The sequence below is a fragment of the Rhyacophila brunnea genome, unplaced genomic scaffold (assembly GCF_057557595.1).
Source record: "Rhyacophila brunnea isolate RB1 unplaced genomic scaffold, BYU_Rbru_1.0 scaffold_2, whole genome shotgun sequence".
In the NCBI taxonomy this organism is placed as follows: Eukaryota; Metazoa; Arthropoda; class Insecta; order Trichoptera; family Rhyacophilidae; genus Rhyacophila; species Rhyacophila brunnea.
The window spans coordinates 6,656,542-6,679,847 of record NW_028232859.1 but is presented as its reverse complement, the minus strand read 5'-3'; the positions used below and the strand labels follow the sequence as shown (position 1 = coordinate 6,679,847).

The 23,306-nt window shown below is 34.4% G+C and overlaps 1 protein-coding gene across 2 annotated transcripts in view; it reads right to left on the bottom strand.

The window, feature by feature from the left end:
- Atf6 (bZIP_ATF6 domain-containing protein ATf6) overlaps window positions 1-20,921 on the bottom strand; it is a 30,855-nt gene extending 9,934 nt beyond the window's left edge. The window contains exons 1-6 of one of the 2 annotated variants that reach the window (XM_085947111.1): window positions 20,683-20,921; window positions 2,698-2,854; window positions 2,084-2,205; window positions 1,250-1,362; window positions 1,046-1,169; window positions 419-969 (exon numbers count right to left, since the gene is read on the bottom strand). In XM_085947111.1, the coding sequence (XP_085803237.1) occupies window positions 419-969; window positions 1,046-1,169; window positions 1,250-1,362; window positions 2,084-2,205; window positions 2,698-2,854; window positions 20,683-20,722 (1,107 nt within the window). In that variant the 5' untranslated portion in view covers window positions 20,723-20,921. The remainder of the gene's footprint in view (window positions 1-418; window positions 970-1,045; window positions 1,170-1,249; window positions 1,363-2,083; window positions 2,206-2,697; window positions 2,855-20,682) is intronic. The other variant, XM_085947112.1, reaches the window with a different exon arrangement.
- Window positions 20,922-23,306: the final 2,385 nt, after the last annotated feature.

Here is a 23,306-nt window from a genome sequence, read left to right as displayed (position 1 = left end):
CAAAATTTGATGACTGCATAAAGTATTTTTATTACATAAAATAGTATTCTTTTAAACCTTTCGCTCTAATGTTTTAGATACTACTAATATCTACAACGTTTAAGGAATGTCCAGGGTTATGCTCTGAAAATACCATAAAAGCTCCATTTTGACCTACGCTGAGCATGTGGGCCCTTAAGCAATAAGTCAAGAACATCTTTCATTTAGTGATTGATTGGAGGTGATGCATGATTCACCAATGTACACATATGGTAAGGATTTTAGTTCTTTGATCATTATAATATATAAAATAGATTGTGTAGTCAAAGTAAATACACAGATGCAAAGTTTATATACAGAAATGAGAATATTATGCCAGTCAATGCAATCAACATAATAAAACCTGCCTCATTGTAAATAAAATGAAATGTGTGTGTACCTTTTTTGATAATGCTGCGAAGTCCTGAGCACTGAGAAGAATTGTCTTTTTCGTCTGGTTATCATTGCCATTTTGAGGTACAGCGGGCTGCTTTGAGTATGGCTTCGGTTGTATTTTAATCTTGCTTCTAGCTATGCAGCCACTGCTATTTGAATTAGCCACTCCCGCTAAGTTGGTCGACACACTGTTTCCATTCTTAACGAACTGAACATAAACAGGTGAGGATCCCCCATTTGATGGATCCATTTTACGAGATGAAGCAGCATTAGAATTGACTCGCTGCAAGGTGTCCATTACAACGTACGGTGGAGAGGAAGGGGGGCTAATTCCGGATCCGGAAGCGGGGGGAGATATTGGCGGAGTATCTGGGAAGATTTTAACCATATGACGACTGCTTTGTGTATGACCATCGTGCATTACATTCTGCTGCTGACTAACAAGTGCTGACGGTTGATTTAACATAGATGACGGGTTAAAATTTGATGTTTCTGTAAATTTTGCGCTTTCTCTTTCCAATTTGAATTGTGGAAGGTCAATGTTCATCGTTAGATCTGTAAGAAAAGGTAAAACTTAACAGATTGCATTGAAAAAAATAGTAATATTTTATAAATATTCGGGATGTGTAACCTTTCTGTGGAATGCAGTTCACTTTCCATTGCTTTCCGTTGGGTCGTTGTGGCGACGGTGTACTTCTTCCTGGAGTTGACGGTTCAAACTTCATCTCCTCTTGTTTAATATTATACCTCAAGTCCTGTATGCAAATAAGAATCAAGAAATTATTTAAAAAAAAATTGTAATGTTTTGAAAATTTAAAAAAGAGAAGCGACTGACCTCAACCTTAATGGAATCATTGGCAAATATCTGATGAGGGAGTTCTCCCGTGTTGAGACTGTCCACACTAGTGTATACAGCATTTCCCATTCCAAGGTCAGAGTAAATATTACCTGATGAAACAAAATTTTCAAACATAAAAAATAGAGTACATAATTTGAAACATGTCCAACTTATACCTTCTAGATTTTTTGTACCAAATGAGTTGTATCCCACAATCACAGCAATTGATGTGGTGTGGTTATTTATCATGCCAAAATCTCCTAACAATATACAACTGAGGAGTTATTTTAAATTCCGGCATTGTAAAACATATGAAGCAAAAAAGGGACCCCTGTTCTATTAATTTTCATATAAATCGGGGAGCGATGAGGGAGAAGTTTGTTGAGGTTGCATAGAAAGTCGCACTTTTGACAAACTGGAACTTGCTTCAGTGATTTTTATAGGAAACCACAGAAGGCTCCATCTGAGCGAAAAGGGATTTATTTGACATATTTGGGTAATACTGTATAATGTAAAATATCATAATAAAATTATATATGATAAGTACATTATTATATCTTGTGTATTTTTCATTAAAAAGAATAGAGAGGTATCGGTTTTAGGGTAAATTAAGATAAAACTAGAATACATTATGAAGAATTTGAAGGTGAGTATTTCATTCTCCTTATTGTTCACCATTTTAAGTGTTCTTATTATGTTATAAGTTATAATCACTTTAGTGGTGGTTGTAAATAGTAATTCCAGCCTACACTGAAATCATTCCATTGATTTCAATAATGGTATGATAATAATGCATCCAGATTGTAAATTACATTAGTTAGTCCCTCTTACCCCAGTCAGTATGGCTTGCAAGTTTGATGTCCTCCAGTCCACCGTTGGCAAAGTCCGACAGACCTTCGCTCGAACTGCTGCTCGGAGAGCTGGACAGCAGTACACTACTGCCATACTGATAGCTGCAATAAATTATTCATTCCACGATCATATTATTAGGCAATATTTCAATAATTTAAATACAAAATTATCTTTATACATACAGCTTGCTCTGTGAATAGTTTGATGACGTTTGGCGAAAAACGCCTGTTTGATTCTGTTCGCATTGCCCCAACGCTGATCAAATGGTTGGAAACTAGAGGAACATCTTTGGATACTTGAAACTGTTTTTATATGACTCAGAATGTTGCCAGTGTGATAGATTATATAACAAAAATAATTAATATATTGTTATGGTACAGTGTCAAATTATTATATTTTACATTTATCACATAATTAAGTAAAACTCTATATAAATTATATACCCAAGTAATAATTTATAAAATAGTAGCATACCGTTTTAGATTTATGCATGTGTATTTATGCAAAATATGTAAATTTGTTTAAAACTGGTTTGTGTTTTGTGGGAGGAACCTTCAGTACTTTAGGTAAGTTTGAATATTTTTGATATCTACCTTTTAGAATCATCGTCACTGTTGTGAGTTGAAGAATCCGAAAGATGTGAATGCAGGTTGGCTTGGGCGAGTATCTCTCCCGGACTAGCATCTTCTTGAAGAACGGAAGTCAAGTGCAATGCGTCCGAAAGGCAATCGTAAAGCTCATCGCTGCCATCTGTTAAAAGAAAATTGAACTACATCTGAATAAGATATTTTGGATAATGAATCTTGTAAAGACATGACAAATTAATACCTTTTCTTGATGAGATTCATATTCAATGGAAAATATCCAAAGTATTAAAATTTCATTTAACTTAAGACATTGGAAAGGCCAAAATTATTTCCCACAGTACCAATATAATATAAATCAAGAAAAATATTGAAATTCAAATATTTCCCTCATTTATAATTTTTCTTCCAGTCGAAGATTATATATAAATAGGTATCATCAGATAACATCCTACACCAGGATACTTCCCCTCCTAAGCATGCTCTATTATAAAGTAAGTCCATGATCTTGATCAATTTTTAAATACATATAAATTGCGCACAAATTCAACATGAGAGATAAGTATCATTAACAACTGAAATTACAATTGGTGCTTGTGCATTGTATGGCCCCGATGAATGCCGGGCTATTTGCTCGGTCCGCTTAATCACCTAATGGGACATAAACATAATATTTTTAAGAGTGAAATGCAAAAAAAATTAACACAAAACTACGGAATTTTGCGTTTTGGTTTAAGGGCGGACGTGCTCAGCGTGGGTCAAAATTGAGCTTTTTTTCTATTTTCAAAGCATGATCCTGGACATACCTTAAACGTTGTAGATAATCTATTTATATAATTTTGAAGCCTTATTATCCTTTATATTTATTTTAAACATTTGATGACTGCATAAAGTATTTTTATTACATAAAATACAGGCGGACCTCGACTTACGAACGTTCGACTTTCGCACAATTCGCTATTTCGCACATTTCAAAAAAAATCATTTTTTTAAAACGTCGCGCTGGCCGTGGGGTTAAGATATCCCCTTCTCGCTCGCTCACAAGCAAGTGCATTTCTTGCGCCACTTGCATCCTGCTCGCACCCGTCACTTTGCTTGTGAGTTAGCTAGGATAGGTGGCTTGCGCATAAGCGCGTGCGGGCGTGTCATGTTGTGCGTTTTGCTAATTTTCTTCATTTGAAATATTTCACCCTAAAAATTTATAAACATGAGTGAGAAACGGAAAAACTGCAGTGTTGATACGAACAAAAAGAAATCAAGGACTTATAAACTTCACATGACATTCTGATTGCGGTGAATCTTTTGCTTCAATCGGACGTTCGTATGATACAAACAGGTCTACTACGATATGTTCAATTTTGAAAAATAAAAATAAAATTAAGGAATACGTTGAAAATTGTGGAAATATATTATCTTTAAAGGTTGTTTCTAAAGGACACGGCATAGTTATGGATGAAATGGAAAAATATTTGTCATCATGGATCGACGACCAACATCAAAAAGATGTCCCTCTGAATATTTCAATTATTCAAGCGAAGGCTCTTAGTTTGTACAAAGATTGGAAGGCTAGAAAAAGAAGATTCTAACACGATTTTTCAAGCAAGTAACAGTTGGTTTATATTAAATTCACTGGAAAATCGGCTGATGCGGATAAAGATGCTGCAAAAGAATTTATTTCCTCATTATCCAAAATTATTGAAGATGGAGAATATTCCTCTAGCCAAATATTTAATGTAGATGACACAGGTTTATTTTGGAAAAAAATGCCTAGTCGTACATTCTTATCTAAGGAAGAATCAGTTGCCCCAGGGCATAAACCTTCTAAAAACCTATTGACATTGCTTCTTGGTGGAAACTTGGCTGGTGATTTAAAATTGATGCCAATGTTAATTTATCAACCAGAAAATCCCAGAGCATTGAAAGGGAAGGATAAAGAATTGCTTACAGTAATCAAATAAAAAAGCCTGGGTTTACTGCGTTAATATTAAAAGATTGGTTCACTTTACATTTCGTGCCAGCAGTTAAGCAATATTGTAAAGTTAATGATTTACCATTTAAAATATTTTATTTAAAATAAGAAAAAGAAGAGTGGCAAAGAGTTAACTCTTGATAACTTTTTAAGGGAAACACCCGCAAACCCCACTTAAACATGTCTTTTAAACATCTTATATTTACTTGATAAATAAATATTTCAAAATACACACAATTTATTTTTTTTTACTTCCCTCTACTTTCGAGCATTCGACATTTGCACACCTTTTCAGGAACCAATTATGTGCGAAAGTCGAGGTCCTCCTGTAGTATTCTTTTAAACCTCTCGCTCTAATGTTTTAGAATATAGTCATATTTCAGTACATAAATGTGCAATAGTGTTAAATTATACCATCAGTATAATTTATATCGACATTATTATAGTGAAATATTTACGATAAAAAATTATATTGATAATCTCTGTGATCCCAAATTTGACAAGAATTAGGCATTTTATTATTCAAAAAATGGGCAAGATTAACACATATGAAGATAATTCTAAAGATACTAATTATAAGCTATGTCTTTGACCATTCAAGTGTGATAAACATCCTACGAATAATGATTGCTTTATAATAATTATTGACCTAAGAATAAGGTAGTGTTTTTTTGAAATACGCCATTTCTTTTGGCATTCCCCAGTGGTTAAGCTACAACATACGGCCGTAGCCATAAATTGACAAACTATAATTGAAGTAGGGAGTAAAATGATGTTAACGTGTTTGAACATGTACCGTTTAAAAAAAAAAAAAAAATCGGTTAGGTACACCACTGCACATGGATGTACTGAAATATGACTATATTCTAAAACATTAGAGCGAGAGGTTTAAAAGAATACTATTTTATGTAATAAAAATACTTTATGCAGTCATCAAATGTTTAAAATAAATATAAAGGATAATAAGGCTTCAAAATTATATAAATAGATTATCTACAACGTTTAACCTTTTTATCGCGACATAATTTCGCTCATGTACTTGTTCGGGCGCGCTGCGATTTTTACGATTCATAAATCATACCGAAACGTCATTAAAAATGTACCTAAAAATCCACTGAGTGGCTCTAGCTATAATAAAACATTCCTTTTAATTTTACAGCATGTGAAAATAAACAAAAAGATCGTAAATTAAGCAACAGAGCTTTAAGAAATTCTGTCATACATAATAAAGCACGCTTGGAGTACATACCGCAGAGTGAAGTGGCCTCTATGATACCGGATAAGTGGTAGACACTTGCGCCGATGATTAATGTTCACACGTTTTTTAACACCAACACAGAACGCACACAATCGTTATTGTTATATTATTTCCTTACAACTTGGTCTCATATTTCAGTCACACCTAATTAATGTTTATGGCTTAACTATATTTCAAAAATTGATTTTGTCATGGTAGTCATAAAAACAGGGCACAGAGCATAAAGCGACATCAAATGCTTCACACATAATGTTCGTCATTTTTCTTTTTTTATCTTTAGTAGTTGAAGCAATACACACACGACATCTTCGATATGGTTTTGTTTTATTTACTGTTGGAGGAATTTTACGGGGTAAATGTCTTAGGAGTTCTGTTTTTAAAATTCTTTTTGGGTTATTAACTACACGAGTAGTTTGTGATGTCGATGGTCTTGAGGCACTGCCATATGTTTCGATTAATTGCCGGATTACGTTTAATTGAAATTCAGCTAAACTAATTTTTTTACCGGTGATAACTTTGTAAAGTATGCTACTATTTAATAAAAATAAATCTATGATGTGGAATCCAACCTTTTTATACCACTTAAGACTCTTTCGCATACACGAGAGGCTGCTCAACATCATGTCAGCTTTGTCTACCGTGCCCATATTTTTATTATAATCCACAACGCATTGTGGTTTTATAATGGGTTGTCCTGTGGCCCTATTAATTTTATCTGTCGGTACCATGGAGTCATCGTGCATGGTACTGATCATATGCACTTCCCGCCTATCATGCCATTTTAACACGAGCAATGGGCCACGGTTAAGAGATTTTACTTGTCCTTTCTTCAGTTTATCAAATTTTGGCATTGACTTTCGTGTTTTACGTACCGTGCCGCAAGCATTTGTCTCTTTTTTATGTAGAAACTGAAATAATTCTGGGCTGCTGTACCAATTATCACAAAATAGTTTATGCCCTTTACCAAAATAATCCTTCATCAAAGTGGTGACAACAGCCCCAGATATTCCCAAAAGTTCACTATCACTTATTTCGGTTTCTACACCACAATAAATAATAAAGTCTAAAATATAACCGGTTTCCACATCACAAATCACAAATAATTTGATTCCAAACCTATGTCTTTTTGACGGTATAAATTGTTTGAATATTAATCTCCCTTTAAAAACAATGATACTTTCGTCGATGCAGAGATTTTCGTTTGGTAGCATTGTTTCTTTGAATATTTTTCTGCAGTGGTCAAGAAGTGAGCGCACTTTATAAAGACGATCTCCAGTAGGGATTTGGGTATCAGAGTAATGCAGCATTTGTAGAATCAACTCATACCGATCTCTTATCATAGTTTGGCCAAATATTTTAGAATTTAATAATGGATCAGCACTCCAATGTTCTTCAATTGTGAGATGGCGATTTCTTGTCATCAACATTGATACAGCATAAAAAACATACATCTCTTCTGGGCATGTATCATACCAGGCATGGATCCTTGCATTCGGAGTGTGGGCTTGTGTGTTGAGCATATGGTTGTGGTAATTATTTGTATGGTTAACTATGGTATTCATTATTGTTTTGTTAAGAAAATGACGAAAAAATTCCATTTCAGTGGAATTTTCATTGAGCTGTACACTAGGGTTAACGCCTGAGTTGAAACTATCAAAATCGTATGTGATCGGCACGAAGGGACCCGCAGTCCACGATTGGAGTAAACTGTCTGGTGCTGCACTGGTAGACGGTTCAGCCACTCCTTCATCACTGCCTATATTGGAAGGCTCGTCAACATCGTCGGGATGTTCTACTAGCGCAGCTTCTTCATTATCACTTTCCATCTCATAGTCCGAATCCAAACATTCAACATCAGGGATAGACATTTTTATTTAAACACTAAATATGCTATTATAACTTAACAGTTTTGAGGAAATTTAAAGTTTTAATTCACTACACAATAATATTAAATTTTAATCTTAGTTCTTTATTCGACTAAAATGAGAAGAATTTTAATCATCACTTTCCTTGAAATAAAAATGAGTGGCCGTGAATTTTGAAAATCTATTCTACATTTTTTAATTTAAATTTAAATATTTTACAGATTATTATTTACTTATTCTCAATTTTTCGTATGTATTTCCATACAGTACAAAAGATTTATTATAGGAATTTTAAATTATTTATGTGTTTCGTTTTCACTTTACAACCACTGATTTAATTCATAAAATCACTTTTCATTTAAAGAATTAACGCACATAATTAATTATTAACAGAATGGCGCATCAATAATAATTTTATAGAAAACCGTAAAAAACTTTGAAATGTATCAATCACAACACGAAAGCAATCGACTGTTGAAAATTATCACCGCACTAGCCGATTTCATGTATGAGATCATTAACATCAATTCGCGCCGGCGCAAATTGCGCAAAGCAACTAGCGGTAAATTTTGAAACCAATCATTGGAAATCTGTTTTACTCCAATATCGACAGGGTATGTGTCTTTGCTTAATTTCGAATTATCTAAAAAGTCTTATTGAAAAAAAGTCACAGATGTCAGTAAAGGAATAACCCAGCTAGTTTTTCAAACAAATTTCGACTGTATTACTCGCCGAATTACGAAAATACGGAGGTAGAAACTTATGGGCACTTCTGGATGCCCTTAGCGGTGAACGGTTTAACTATCATGGGCATTTCTAGATGCCGTTAGCGGGAGGAGGGTTAAGGTAAGTCCAGGATCATGCTTTGAAAATAGAACAAAAGCTCCATTTTGACCTACGCTGAGCATGTCCCCCCTTAATAACATATTTTCTTCTTATATCATATCTTTGCACAATGCTATAACTAGATCTGGATTTGAAACTGAAACAAACCTTGGAATCCTGAAAATGTTTAAATTATTTTGGAACCAGACCTCTTAATTCCAAATCTTGAGAGCCCCGAACCATAACGTGAACCCCTTAAAATGTCAGGTTTCTGGAGGTTCTATTAACCTGATAGCTGCCCGTAACGTAACGTTTACGTCATGCACGGCGGTGATTCAGGCGCCCGTACCGTACGATATACGCCGAGCCGTTCTACGCGCTTGTATGAGTCAAATATTTATTTATTTAATTTTAAAACGTGTAACTACATTTCTGATCAGACCTTGCAAGCAAAAAACATTTGTACGGCGCATACATCGCGAGAATAAGGGAATTTCCCGAGAGGCCAAATCAGGGTTAGCTCAAAATTCCCCTGCACACTGGGATATCTTGTACAATAGGCAGTTGGTATGATTCGATAGTGATGAGTCAGTTGTCGCCGGAATATCATTTAGTCGGGATGCTAATTCGGAATGCTTTCTTATTCAGATTTGCGTTATAATTGGAATGTTTTCAATGTTTTTACATTGAAATTTAATTTCTATTGAGTGACCAAGTGTTTTTATTTATATTTCATATACAATTTGCGTATAAAAAAGTGTTATATTTACGAGTTTTGTTTTAGATTTTACCTACTAAACTTGAATGAAAAGAAATATTTTCGATGTTTTTAGATAGAAATTGACAAAGAACTAAGTGTTGTGACTATTTTTTATTTGTATTTCGGATTCGATTTGCGTATACAAAGTGTTTTATTTACGAGTTTAGTTTTACAAATTTTATTATTCAAAATGGATGAGATCGACGAAGTTGGTGAAATCGATAACCTTATCGAAACAGTTGAATCTGAAGACGATGGAAGTGATGATTCGGATGTCGAACTTGAGGAAACTTTGGAAGTCGATGAAAGTGAAATTATCACACCGGAATCCACTGAAAGATCGACATTTGAGTGGAAATCGGATATGTTTGAGCCACGCGCATTTTCCTTCGATGCTAACGTTTCGGGATGCAAAGCTGATAATTTGACTTCGGATGCACTCGAAATGGACTATTTCAAATGTTTCATCGATATTTCTTTTGTTGAAATGTTAGTCCGAGAGACCAACAGACAATTTGTATTTGCCACAAAAAATATCACAGTTTTGAGTGATCGTCTACGGCGATGGGTAGACTGCACAATTGATGATATGTACACATTTTTGGGGCTGTGTATGCTAATGTCAAGGAATTCACGGAATAAAATATCTGAACACTGGTCTATCCACAGATTGTTATTTTCACCATGTTATTCCGAAACCATGTCCAGGAATCGTTTCGAACTGATGCATCGAATGTTGCATTTTTGTGACAATGAAACGCAGGTTCCCGGAGATCGACTATATAAAATTAGACAGGTCCTGAAGGAACTGAAAATTTCTTTCAAGCAGTACATGTGTCCATATCAGAACATATGTATTGATGAGAGTCTTCTCCTTTTCAAAGGCAGACTTTTATTCCGCCAATTCATCAGGACGAAGGCTAGTCGTTTCGGAATAAAAATTTTTGTAATGGCTGATTGCAAAACTGGTTTTGTCTTAGATGTAATCATTTATACCGGAAAACAAACTGAAATTGAGAAAAATAATTACATCGGTATATCGGGCAACGTGGTGGTAACGATGCTTGGACCATACTTGGAACTAGGGCATACATTGTACATTGACAACTGGTACAGCAGCCCAACGTTATTCAAGTATCTTTATGATCACCGGACGAATGCCTGTGGAACCGTAAGGAGAAACAGAATTGGGATGCCCAAATTTACTAAGAAATTGAAAAAAGGGGAAACCGATACATTCCATACTGACGAAATTATGGCTTTGGCGTGGAAGGATAAAAAGGATGTTACAATGTTGCCCACAATTCACAACAATACTTTCAAACCTACTGGAAAAGTAGACTATAAGACTAAAATTCCGATTTCCAAGCCGGAATGCATTGTTGATTACAATAAAAACATGGGTGCTGTGGATCGTAGTGATATGATAATTTCTTCTGTAAATTCGACAAGAAAAACTGTCAAATGGTACAAAAAACTTTTTTTCCATTTGATAGATTTATCTCTGCTGAATGCCCATGTATTGTTCCAACAAAAAACTGGAAAAAAACAACCGCTGGGTGAATTTCAATTGAAAGTCATCGGACAACTGATCGAAAAACATAAGTTAGAACCAAAAACTCTTTTGAAGCGAAAAGCACCTGTACCCTCTAGGCTAACAGAAAGACATTTTTTGGGTAAAATACCACCTACTAACAATAAAATTAATGCGGCAAGAAGATGTTATGTATGTGCCAATACAAAAAATCAGAAAAGACGGAAAGAAACTAGGTATTTGTGCAAGCAGTGCGACATTGCTCTGTGTTTTGAACCGTGCTTCGAAATTTTCCATACACAAGAAAGTTTTTAGTGATTTTAATGTGTTTAGTATACTTCTTAGTGCTATAAGTATTTATGGTGACATTTTACAAAAATACTATAAAATTTATTTTTCAAAATACTTATATTAAAAAAAAAAAAAAATCAACTAATTCTTGTAAGTGCAGTGTTGTGACAACCCTACCATACCTGGAAATTTTCAGACATTTTCACGAAATTGTGTATGAAAAACTTTTTCGCCGAACTTCAATTGAGGTCTCATATATGTAAGTGCATTATATTGGACTTTTCACTATTCTTTTAATTTGTTTATAATATAATTAATTCCTGGGCCCTGGGGAGTATACCTAGTACTTTCAGCTGGGCTGTTAAAAGGTTAACATAATGTTAAACAAAAGTTTTTTTTCCAATGTGTTTGAAATTTGAATACCAACAAATAATGGAGACCATATACCTACCTGATGAGTAAATCTTGAAAAAATAGTACATAACGACTTTTTATGTTTATAAATTAAAATACTTATTCATATCGTCGGTGGTTTGTAAAATGGGCGAATCAACCATTTTGGCGAAATCGAGATTTTAATGAAAATACAATATTTACCCCACTAGCTTTGTTGTGTAAAAACAGCAAATTTGCATCTCCACAGGAAAGTACTTAAAAACGATAATCGTAAATAAAAAGCGAATGTGACATATTAGGCCTTTTAAAATATTATATAATAATGCCTATTATAATGACAGTATTCTTTCTAAGCTTTATTATAAACTTGTTAGATATTTATAATCATCCACGGGTAATAAAAAAAAAATGTCAAAAGTTAAAAATCCTCCTCCTGTAAAATAGCATGTTGGTTAATTCGCCCTTTTTACAAAACACTAACGATATACCATACCAGGGATGGAGAACCTATGACACGCAGGCAAATGGAAGGCAGGGAATGTATGACCCGACATCGAAAGTTTTGGCAACGTAGACTACATACTATTTTCGAGGTTTGGGGAACTATCAACAGCAACACAATTGCCTTATCATATTGCCATAAAAAGTTGCTCGTTTACGAGTCCCTTAAGATTGAGCAACCAGTATTTAGACAATAATATTTGACTCAACATGTTCGTTATTTTTCATTGATAAATTAAACCAAATCCTTAGTGTACGGCCTGAGTGGACAGCGTTCGGCAGGGCGTTGAGCGGCGTGTGCAACTCAAACGTATAACCATGTGTGAAAAAAAATGTTCATAGACAGTGTCTTTTTTTGGTTATATGTTTGAGCTGCGCACGCCGCTCACCGCCCTGCCAAACGCTGTCCACTCAGGCTGTACACTTACTGTTTAAATGAGCTGCGAATAAATAAATTAGTATGGAATAAATAACCACAAACAATTCACTTAATTGTAGAAAAATATATCCTCAAATACCTATATGTTGTGTAAATTTTTATGTTATATAATATGGTACGAGGGTGGGTCAATAATTCCTTAGAAAAAAGCATTAAAACAGTTTTTATTTTTGTATTTTTTTTTTATTTCTCAACATAATCTACTTGGAGCTCAATACACTTGGTTAGACGTTTCTCAATTTTTTTTAAACCGTCAGGAAAATAAGTTTTCGGAAGGTCCTCAAAATAAGCATTTGTCCGATCGATGACTTCTTCATTTGAAAAAAAACGTTGTCCACTTAGCCATTTTTTTAAGTTTGGGAAAAGGAAAAAGTCACTGGGGGCTAAATCTGGCGAATACGGTGGGTGGTCGACCAATTCGAACTTCAATTCTTCAATTTTAGCCATTGATCGTAAACATGTGTGAACACGGGCATTGTCCTGATGAAAGAGGATTTTTTTCCTGTTTAAATGAGGCCGTTTTTCTTCAATTTTGTTTTTTAGCTGGTCCAATAAAGATGCATAATAATCCCCTGTTATTGTTTTTCCTTTTTCCAAATAGTCAACGAAAATAATTCCACGTGCATCCCAAAATACAGTAGCCATAACCTTACCAGCTGATTTTACGGTTTTCGCCTTCTTTGGACATGGTTCGCCTTTCGCAATCCACTGCTTTGACTGTTCTTTCGTCTCGGGAGTATAGTGGTGTATCCATGCTTCATCTACAGTCACAAAGCGACGAAAAAATTCATCCGGATTGCGTTGCATGAGCGACAACAGGGCTTTAGAGGCCACCACCCTATTGCGTTTATTGTCGACTGTGAGCAAACGCGGCACCCATCTTGCAGAAATTTTTTTCATGCCCAATTTGTCATGTAAAATAGAAATGACGCTACCTTTTGAGATCCCTGTAACCTCAATTATCTCACTCAACTTTAATCTTCGGTCACTTAACACCATATCGTGGATTTTATTGATCATTTCTGGTGTAGTCACCTCTACAGGACGTCCTGAGCGTGGTTCATCCTTTGTTGATGTACGACCACGTTTAAATTCATTTAACCAGTTATAAATAGTTGCAAGTGAAGGAGCAGATATGCCGTGAACTAAATCCAACTCATTTTTTATTTCCTTTGCTGTTAACCCTTTTATATTAAAATGTTTAATAACAGCTCTAAACTCAATTTTCTCCATTTTCCATTTTTCCATTTTCCACAAGCAAATTTTTTTTTTAAATGTACGAGAAACACACAACAACCCGACCAATCTGATTGAAACTTCGCAGCATACTGAATCGGTAGTGCCGCTGCATGAAAACAAACCGCTTACAGTACTAGTCGCGCCACCTGTCGGCTTTTCTAAGGACTTATTGACCCACCCTCGTACCTACATACATAATCATTTTTGGTATATTTACAATAAACCATTGCATAAAAACAATTTTATTTTTATTCTCATTTTATCTATCTGACTTCTTCTTCGTTTAGTGGTCTAGACCAGTGGTCTTCAACCGGTGGTCCGCGGACCGGCGCCGATCCGCAAAAGTTTTCATCCGACAGTACAACTACACGATTCGTATATTCCCACTAGATATTTTTGCCAATATACTTTTTTGAAATTTTGAAATCCAAGAAATCTACTGATATCTGGGTGTTTTCCATACTTGTATCTATTTATATTAGTTTTTATTTCTGGCTGATACTGGTAAGCGAAATATTTCTATGTTAGCCGGGCCACAGGTGTTAAAAGGTTGAAGAACACCGGTCTAGACTGTGTGTCTTACAAAACTTATGGCGTTGTGGGTCATTGGCATTATTCACCAGTAGCGCTGCGTCATCGATATAACAAAAATTATTTATACATCTACCATTAATCTTTACACTTTTTTAGGTGTCGTCAATTGAATCTTTAAATATAAACTCTGAGTATAAATTAAAAAGCGATAGTGGTAAAAAGCAACAGTGTCGCTACCCTTCAAAATTTACACCTCCTCCGATATCAAGCATCCCAGTTTGCACCGAGCCGTTTCGTTAAAGTACAAATTTTGTATTATCCAGTCTTTTCATCATATTTCACCATCTCTACACACTAACGGTTTATTATTAGTCTCTTATTTTACATTTGATTAATGGCTTTAATCATTTCAAATTTAAAATGAATAATGAATAGTCTGCAGACAGTTCTATCTCAGTTCTTTCATCATAGAATAACATCGAAGCCATATCCTTCCAGACCTGCTACAAGTTTCCCATCTTCATTGAACAGCGTCGCCACTAGCTTACATCTATTGATGATTGTGAAGTCTTTTATTGTTTTGTGCAAGTTAAAACTGTGATGCATCCATTCCAAAAAAAAATCTATTTCCACACATTAGTTCTTTATCCAATTGTCTCTTTCTTCTTTGACCTTCTTCTGTATTTGATTAGGTCATTTTTAGTATTTCATAGCTGCTCAATTATTTTTTAATGGTTCGTCTGTGATCCATTCTTTCTTTTGTTCTCTCTCAGTTTTCCCAAGGTGTTCTCTAAATTCATTGGTAATATTAGTTTCGATTTCATTCTAGATATCGTCCTCTTTCAGACTTGCATCTATCTATCTGTGTTGCCGATAAGTTGATGTCTTTCAGTCTCGTTTATATTCCAGTCTAGTGTTATTGAGTTTTTCTAGATTGAAATGGTCTAGCGTTTTAAGGATGTACAGTGCTTTCTGACACGCGCCTGTGTTTTACTTGAGGAAATGCGCATATAAAAAGGTTCACTATTCCTGACATCTATACCTAACTAAGTAAATAGCAGTGGCATACGGTTCATAGATGCTGTCGATGCAGAGCACCCCCAAAAGTATTCGATACATAACTATAAACCAAATAAAATAACGTATTTAATGTGCAATTATATGGTACATTTTACTTAACTGTACTTATTCCAAAGATCCAATATTATGTATTACTGAAACTTTGACAGTTATCTTTCATGTTCTATAATCTATAATATTATGAATATTTTTTAGAATATCGCAGAGATAGCACTCTGAAATATCACACACTATACAATCCGCCAAGATAGTTGCAATACCTATCTCAAGTATGATCCCTTCAAGCAAAAGTCACCGCACACCACTGGTAGATAGGTGTAAGTACTTAAGTATATTGTGTTTTTAAACAGCCGGAAACTAACCACTTTCGACTTTTCCATGGGAACTGAACCTTTTAATAAATTGGGGGTTCTAACAATTCCGGCTGACTTGGCAATATCGACCCTTAATCGGCAGAACAACGTAAGCGACACTTTTTGGTAAATTACGTTTTAAATGGAGAACTGTTCAATATCACCTAGCGCATAAGTGACAAAAATATTAGAGCCCGATCTCAATCGCGTGACATTTTTTTAGGGCCTGTGCCTTTTAGCGTTTTAACTTGTATCGCATTATAAAGTAGAGCAAAACAACGTAACCGACATTATTTGATAGTGTAAGCTACGGTACGGTTTATTCGGTGGTCCGTCTGGTAGTGAGTTGTGCGAAAACCGATTTGGGAGCAAAGCTCGCGCCGTCCAGTAAAACTGGCTGAGATAAAATAAACCTGGTAATAGAGTTTATTAAACAATAATTACCCGCCGTTCCATCTCACTACTGTCGGAATAATCTACGAAGAATAGTATCTTCCTGTAGATTTTTGAAATGTTAAAAATGTATAAGTATAAAATTTATACTGAAAATTTGGATTCTTTGAATGAATCCACTAATATCGTGATTCGGAATGTTTTCAGAAACGTATTTAATAGACAGTAAGTTCAACTTGGGTTTTCATCTACCAAAAAAGATAATAGTGTTCTTTTTGCGAGAAAGTAACAAATATGTCTGATGACGAGAGACTTCGGCTAATTGAAACGGATACTTACAAATGTCCCCTTACCGTAAAGGATAAATGCAAGGAGATGTTCTTTAATGATCTGGCCAAAGTAAAAATCACAATGACATTTTGTGCGCAAGTTTTGACCTCGAGAAGGTGCTAAACACTCCCTAGTCGAAATACGCATACTATAATGAAAGTATCTACGAAAGTGGAACAAATAATGGATACTGCTTTTTATGGGGTGAAACTGATGGTAAACGTGGCAGTAATGAGATCTCAGCAATCATGCACAAATCTTTGGACAGGACTGACAAAGCGGGAAAAAATCAAGGAATTATTATACTGTGATTGGTCAGAATAAGAACCGGGCAACACTGGGTATGCTATCTTATTTTATGAAAAATTCAACTTTCATTGAATTGATAGAAATACATTTTCTATTACCAGTGGGTCTATTCTGTATTTATCGACGGCTAAAGTGATAAAGTGATAAATATTATCAAACTTAGGGTAGGTTTGTATTATAGAATTAGCACTTATTGTAACAATTACAATACGTTGATTATAATTGTTGCAATAAGTACCAACACTTTTATATAAACCTACCCTAAGTTTGATAATATCTATCACTTTAGCGGTCGCTAAGTATAGAATAGACCCACTGGTCGTACTACGATGCCGGTCGATTCCCTTCATGCGACAATTGAGTCAATTATATTCAGAGTAGTTTAGGCACTATCAGAATGACCCACCATCATTTCCAACGCTAGGTCATCATGTCATATGCAGAATTCCGTGACTGGAAATCTTTCGCTGCTACTTGCATTCCTTCAAAGTTCAAAATTAAATTTGGTGAATTACGAAAGGCATAATTTAAAAAACTTACCAAATATTGTACCTACTCTGGTGACAGTAGGACTAAACTGTTAGACCTAAAAAACGTCATCAGATCCCGATCAAGTGCTGTGATGCTTTAAGCGCAGCCACCCTTGCTGTATAGTGCTAAATCACCAATATCGGAGATCCAGTATAACGATCTTAAAAGTCTCTGTGTTAAATGTAATATCCCTCAGAGATGACGGATGAGTTTATGGAACTGCCACATGGATTATCAGTGGAAGATACTTTACCGGAATCCGATCAGGAAGATGTGAATGAGGATAATACAGCGATTACTGCTTAAAAAATGTGGGACAATAATTTTTTTGTAAAACTGAATAGTTGATTACAATTTTATTTTATCATAATTAGTAGGTCCCCATATTTAATTATGTATGAGTAGATACGTACCTATTTCATTTTGAAAAATAGCAATACCTGATAATATTAATAATATAAGCGAAACCTTAAAAATACCAATCATTTATTTTTATTTTACCTATATGTGATTAAGTATCTACAAGCAAAAATATTAATTTAAAAAGTCAAAGTATTTTTAATTTATTTAACAACGTCCCCTTTCGTAAAATAAATGGGTGCATATGTTATTTATTTTAATACTTAATTAGTAATGCCCTGTGATGATAATTAGCATGAAATTTATAAATAAAAACGACTACGCCAAATAGCGTAAGCGACATGCCTGGAAAAAATATTGTGTCATAGACATAAGCAAAACAGCGTTACCGCCACTATCTCGAAAACTAAAAGCACTAATGCAATTGTTTTATAATTTCCGTATAGGCAGTAACCAATTATTATTAACCACATTAACAGAATTCATTTTTGAAACTAATTACGGAAATAATTTAAAAAAAACCTTCTCCTCTAAAATTTATGAATTGTCGCTTACGTTGTTCTGCCGATTAAGGTTCGATATAATCCACGAATACCTACTTAATATTATATGGATGCATATGTTTGATTTGACCAGTTTTTAACTTTCCAATACAATATTAAAATTGTCAAATATTGCGCAGTTGAACTGCAGATTACAATATTTAAATGAGGAATACATTTATCCTGGTTAAAAACTACGCATTAATAACAAAAATCTGTCGAAAACAAATGTTATCTGATTGTCCTTGACAAAGCAAACACTGATGAGAGGTAGCATTAGTTTTAAATTTACTGTCATCCACAGGGGTCATCGACTTATCTGTAAATCGTGTAATTAATTGATATTCAACTTGAATTATTCATCATTTTTTTTATTGGCTTAATTAGCATTAACAATAAAATTTATTATGTAATATTATTTTTTGTTCAGTAAGTGTTAAAGATTATGCATAATTCGTATTATTATCAAACAGTAATAAAATTACAATAAATAAATATTTCAAAATAACTTCTGCAATCAGTATTGCAATATCAATTATATTTCATTAACATTGATATGGTAATTCATTTAGTATTCATGTTTGATATCTTATTCTTTGTTAATCAATGTTCGCTCGAAACTACAAGTTAAAATGTTGTATAAACACGAGTAAATCAAGTTTGAGAATTAAAATGGAATCCAACCAAGTATGGATAACTATACTAGGGTAAGACAGAAAGAATATGTAAATCCACTCATGGTAAACATTCCAAAGTATGATTGTTTATTATTATTTTTTCCTGTCCTGAGAGGGTCCTGACCCTCTTGACTCAACTTTCAGTTCAATGGTATAGTTCTAATTATCATCCAGATTCCAGAGAATAACATAAGTATATAATGGAATGTGCTCTCTCCAACAGCACTACATTTACTTTGCACATTCCGTCATCAATAAGGGACTTGCTTTAACTCACATATTTTATAACTATAGTACTCTCTCAGTAATCCGCCACCCCAAAAACCAGACAAGTGTCCAATTAGTGAAAGCGGCGGATTATAGTGCGTACATATAAAATACGGTAAAATTAAAACAGGAAAGTATTTCGTAGAAAGAGTTTTTTTGAGAAATTTGTACTAGAAAATTACAGTTTTATTTATAATCAAAATCAAGTATTTATAAGTTTATTAACATTACAGTAAATCACTTGACACAACCAGTTGTTCAGTGAGGCAGATATTCTTGAATGGCATATGATTGCTGGCTTTCCCTACGACCAAAAGCTTCAGTTTGTATATCCCGGTTGCATTGGAGCATGGCATAATTATTGTGATGCGGTCCTTGGGCACTTTTTTACATTACTTTCTTTGCGATGAATGTACGTTTTACGAAGGAGAAGTTTCCAAAATAAACCCGTCTCGTCTGCGTTGTATACTTGTACGCGGCAGACTACTGAATTTGAGAATCTAATACCGGCGAATTATAGAGATTGATTTTGTGCTTTCAACAAGTAAAAATAATGGCGGATTATGGTAGTTGTCGGATTGTCGGATAATCGAGCGGCGGATTACTGAGAGTGTACTGTATATGCAAACCTTTCTGACCTTTCTTATATAGTTAAACTAAAGATTATCCGTGATGATAATTGGGGATGAATAATAATGAATAATACAATTAAGTAATCAATTAAGTAATTAAAAAAACAAGTTTCTATTTCCGGATAAAATTTTCTTGCATACTTATTATACAGTGTACACAATAATATTCAAATATTCACCATTTATTTTATTCATTATACCAAAAAATTCTATCCAAAGGGTAATTGCTATTTCGCTCCACACATTGTGGTTATTTTAACAGTAATATTTTTAGGCTGAGTCAAACACACGGTAAAGTGAAACATATGAAGGATTCGAGCCTGTATCACTCTTGCCAAATACTATAAACATACCGCATTACTGTAAGGTTCGTTAGTTTTGGCAGGAAATTAAAACAGTGGAAAGGACCATGAGCAAACCAAGATGATACAACAAGCGCGATGTAAATACAGAGGATAGCTACCATGAATAATAGACACATTAGGCCCGCCTAAATCCTGTGCACGCGAAGAAATCACATCTGTGCAACTTAGTGGTTAAGCAGTTCCACTATAACAAGATATTCACTTTCTATTTTATTATCTACAAGCATGAAAGATAACATTTTGTGTTACATTGTGATTCTTAATGTTGTTGCAAGGAAGCGGTTAGAATAGATTTTGAATGTCACTGCATGTCGTTGTTCGCGTTAAATAAATGAATCACCGATCGCCAGACTTGCGCAATTTCTAAACAAAGCAGCGTGCTACCGATGACTTGGATTATAGCATACATAAAAAGATTACTTAAAGAAGCAACATAGTACGAAACCATACATATAAATGAATCTAACCTACTCCTCACAAAAACATTCGTAAATGACATTGACTAGGACTGCCTGTATAAAATGTTATGCCTAAAAACACTAACCGTAGATATAATCGTGATCGATGTCCATGCCGGTATCCATTATATTTGTTTTCTTGTGTTTACGGCTGAATAAGCATCTCAAGATAGTCTATCAAACAATTCATCAAACGCACATGTAAATTAATCTACTACTCGTATTCGCCGTATAATATTTTTGACACGTCAAATAATAACAAACTTTTATCACGCCTCAAGGTTTTCCGTCAACCATCATTTCATAAATAGATGTGTTGCCATCTGCCAAAACAAAAAAATATGTCGTCCACAAAGAGGTCGTCCATTTATTTATTAGCCTACTTTTTTATAAACATCCCAAAATATACTATATAAACCAATCTCTTTGATATAAACCAATAATCTGAATTTTAAAAAGCACCTCTATATGCTGCTACAACAGAAAAGGTAAACTGTTGTTTTAGAAATAAAATACCTATCTTTTGAACAGCCTTGTGCTCAATGGGAACGCCTTTACGATGAAAATCATACATTGCCCACCTTCAGTTTGGGATGTCTATTTACTTGGGGGAACCAACTTTGAATTGTCAACTTTTTTGAATGAATACATTTTTGCAAGCATATTAAAAGAGAACTTCCAGTTTGATGCAACCAAAAAAAGTTGTCAATTGAAAGTTGGGTCCCCCAATTAAATGGATCTCAGTTTGAGCTAACCTGCATCTTAACAATATAAAATCTCATTGGCTAAATACACTCCATACTATAATAATACTGGAACCATCATAACTTGGACTACAATTTTATAGCGCCATATGCAGTGTTACGAACTAATGCGTGCAGGTGGGTCCATAGATAATATACAAAAGGGGATCCGTAGTTCCCCCAGATCACCGTTATGACATCTATAGCCAAGATATTAGGTAAAGCTATAATCAGTCCTTACCATAGACTATAGATACATCTAGACACCACCCTTTGCATTGCTAAATGAAGCTGCGTGCCATACGTTTGGTTTGTGAGCGAGCGAACGCATTCGTCTGCAAATGTTCGAGACCATGGACCATTTTGGTAGTGCTCGCACTAGACGCTCAGAATTTAAATATAATTTTCTATTTTTTTACGTTATATAGTATTTTTAAGCGGTCAAAATGCAACCATTAGGTAAAGATATCCATAATTTAAGTTTTTTTAAAGAAACGCTAGGTCACTAATATTAAAATATATAATAATTTACAAATAAATTATCACGAACATGTATCAACTTACCTATGAAACGTAATACCATCTTCTTGCTTATCAGTACGGCTACCATATTTTAATACAACACACAGAACCATCTTTCCTACTTAATTAACCAAAAATATTTACCACTGACTTTATGTTTAACTCAAAAAATAGAAATTTAGCAACACGAGCTACGATGCTACCTGAAGCGATTCACCACGATTTGTCGGCGATATATTTGGAAACTAACGAAAACATATGTAGACCTTTTATCTTACTCTAGCGCGTGTCGCAGAGATTATAAGGGTGCCGAATACTTTCTCACTCGCACTCATGCATCGTTTTTGTTCAGGCCTTGGTCCTTACCTCTTTGGCTGCACACCGTTTAATACCAATAAATGCTTTACGAACCATCAGAAGTGGTGTACGCATCAAACCTATGTGAATTTAGCTGTCTATGAAACTTTTTAACCATGAATATTCGCTGATATTTTTCTTCTATTGCACAGTACCTAATTATGCAGGGCTTAAGTAATTGTTGTTATAACTACTAATTTCACTTAAATCAAGCCAATTATATCAGTTTTCTCGCCTTATTAATAAAACTATCAAACCTCACACTTGTATCTTATCAATACAATTTAATCTTGCTCATTTGAATAATAATGTACTTCAGATCATTTACACAATTAATTGTTATAACCTATGTGGATTTGACGTTGGGATATTTTATTATTGTCCTCCCCAAGTAGGTATTGATATGGTAAAGGTTTTCCATAAAATAACCTGCTATTCTTCCATTTCATGTCTCTCACTGTCTACAACACAAAAATGGTTTGAGCCTGCTCATTTCACCATCTGCAAGTATTGAGGCCCATAGTGTCCTTCACTTTATTGAACAAAGTAGATAGCACCACTCTTCCACGTCGATCCCGATGTTTCTAACAATGAGCCTTCAAAAATTGTTTTCACTTCTGGCCAATTATGGAGTCAGTTCTTTGGATGTTTATTTCGTTCACTTCACGATTCATGGAATTATAAGAGATAATCTATTCCAGCAGTGGCAAACCTAAGGCAGATGCGGTAATTTTGCTGTCATGATGAAGAATCTTAAATGAAATCAGTTTGACAAAACAAATTCACATGTTTAACCAAATAATATTAGCTATTCTTTATCACTTGCAACATTGTGCTCGAGTCAGCCGGACGGTTGTCATATTAATAATACGAACAGCATTTAATGTTTTTGGGTGGTCATAGGTTTAATTCAATTGCATTTAATCCTTTCTATGCCACAATTAGTTAATTGGTGTAATTACGGCGCGTAAACGCGCTTTTGGCAGTTATTAAATAAGGTAGGTATCCAATGTAAATTGCTTATCAGTTTTCTCATCAGCATGGTTATACCCACCTTCTACTTGTAAATTCGGAAATATCGTATTTGT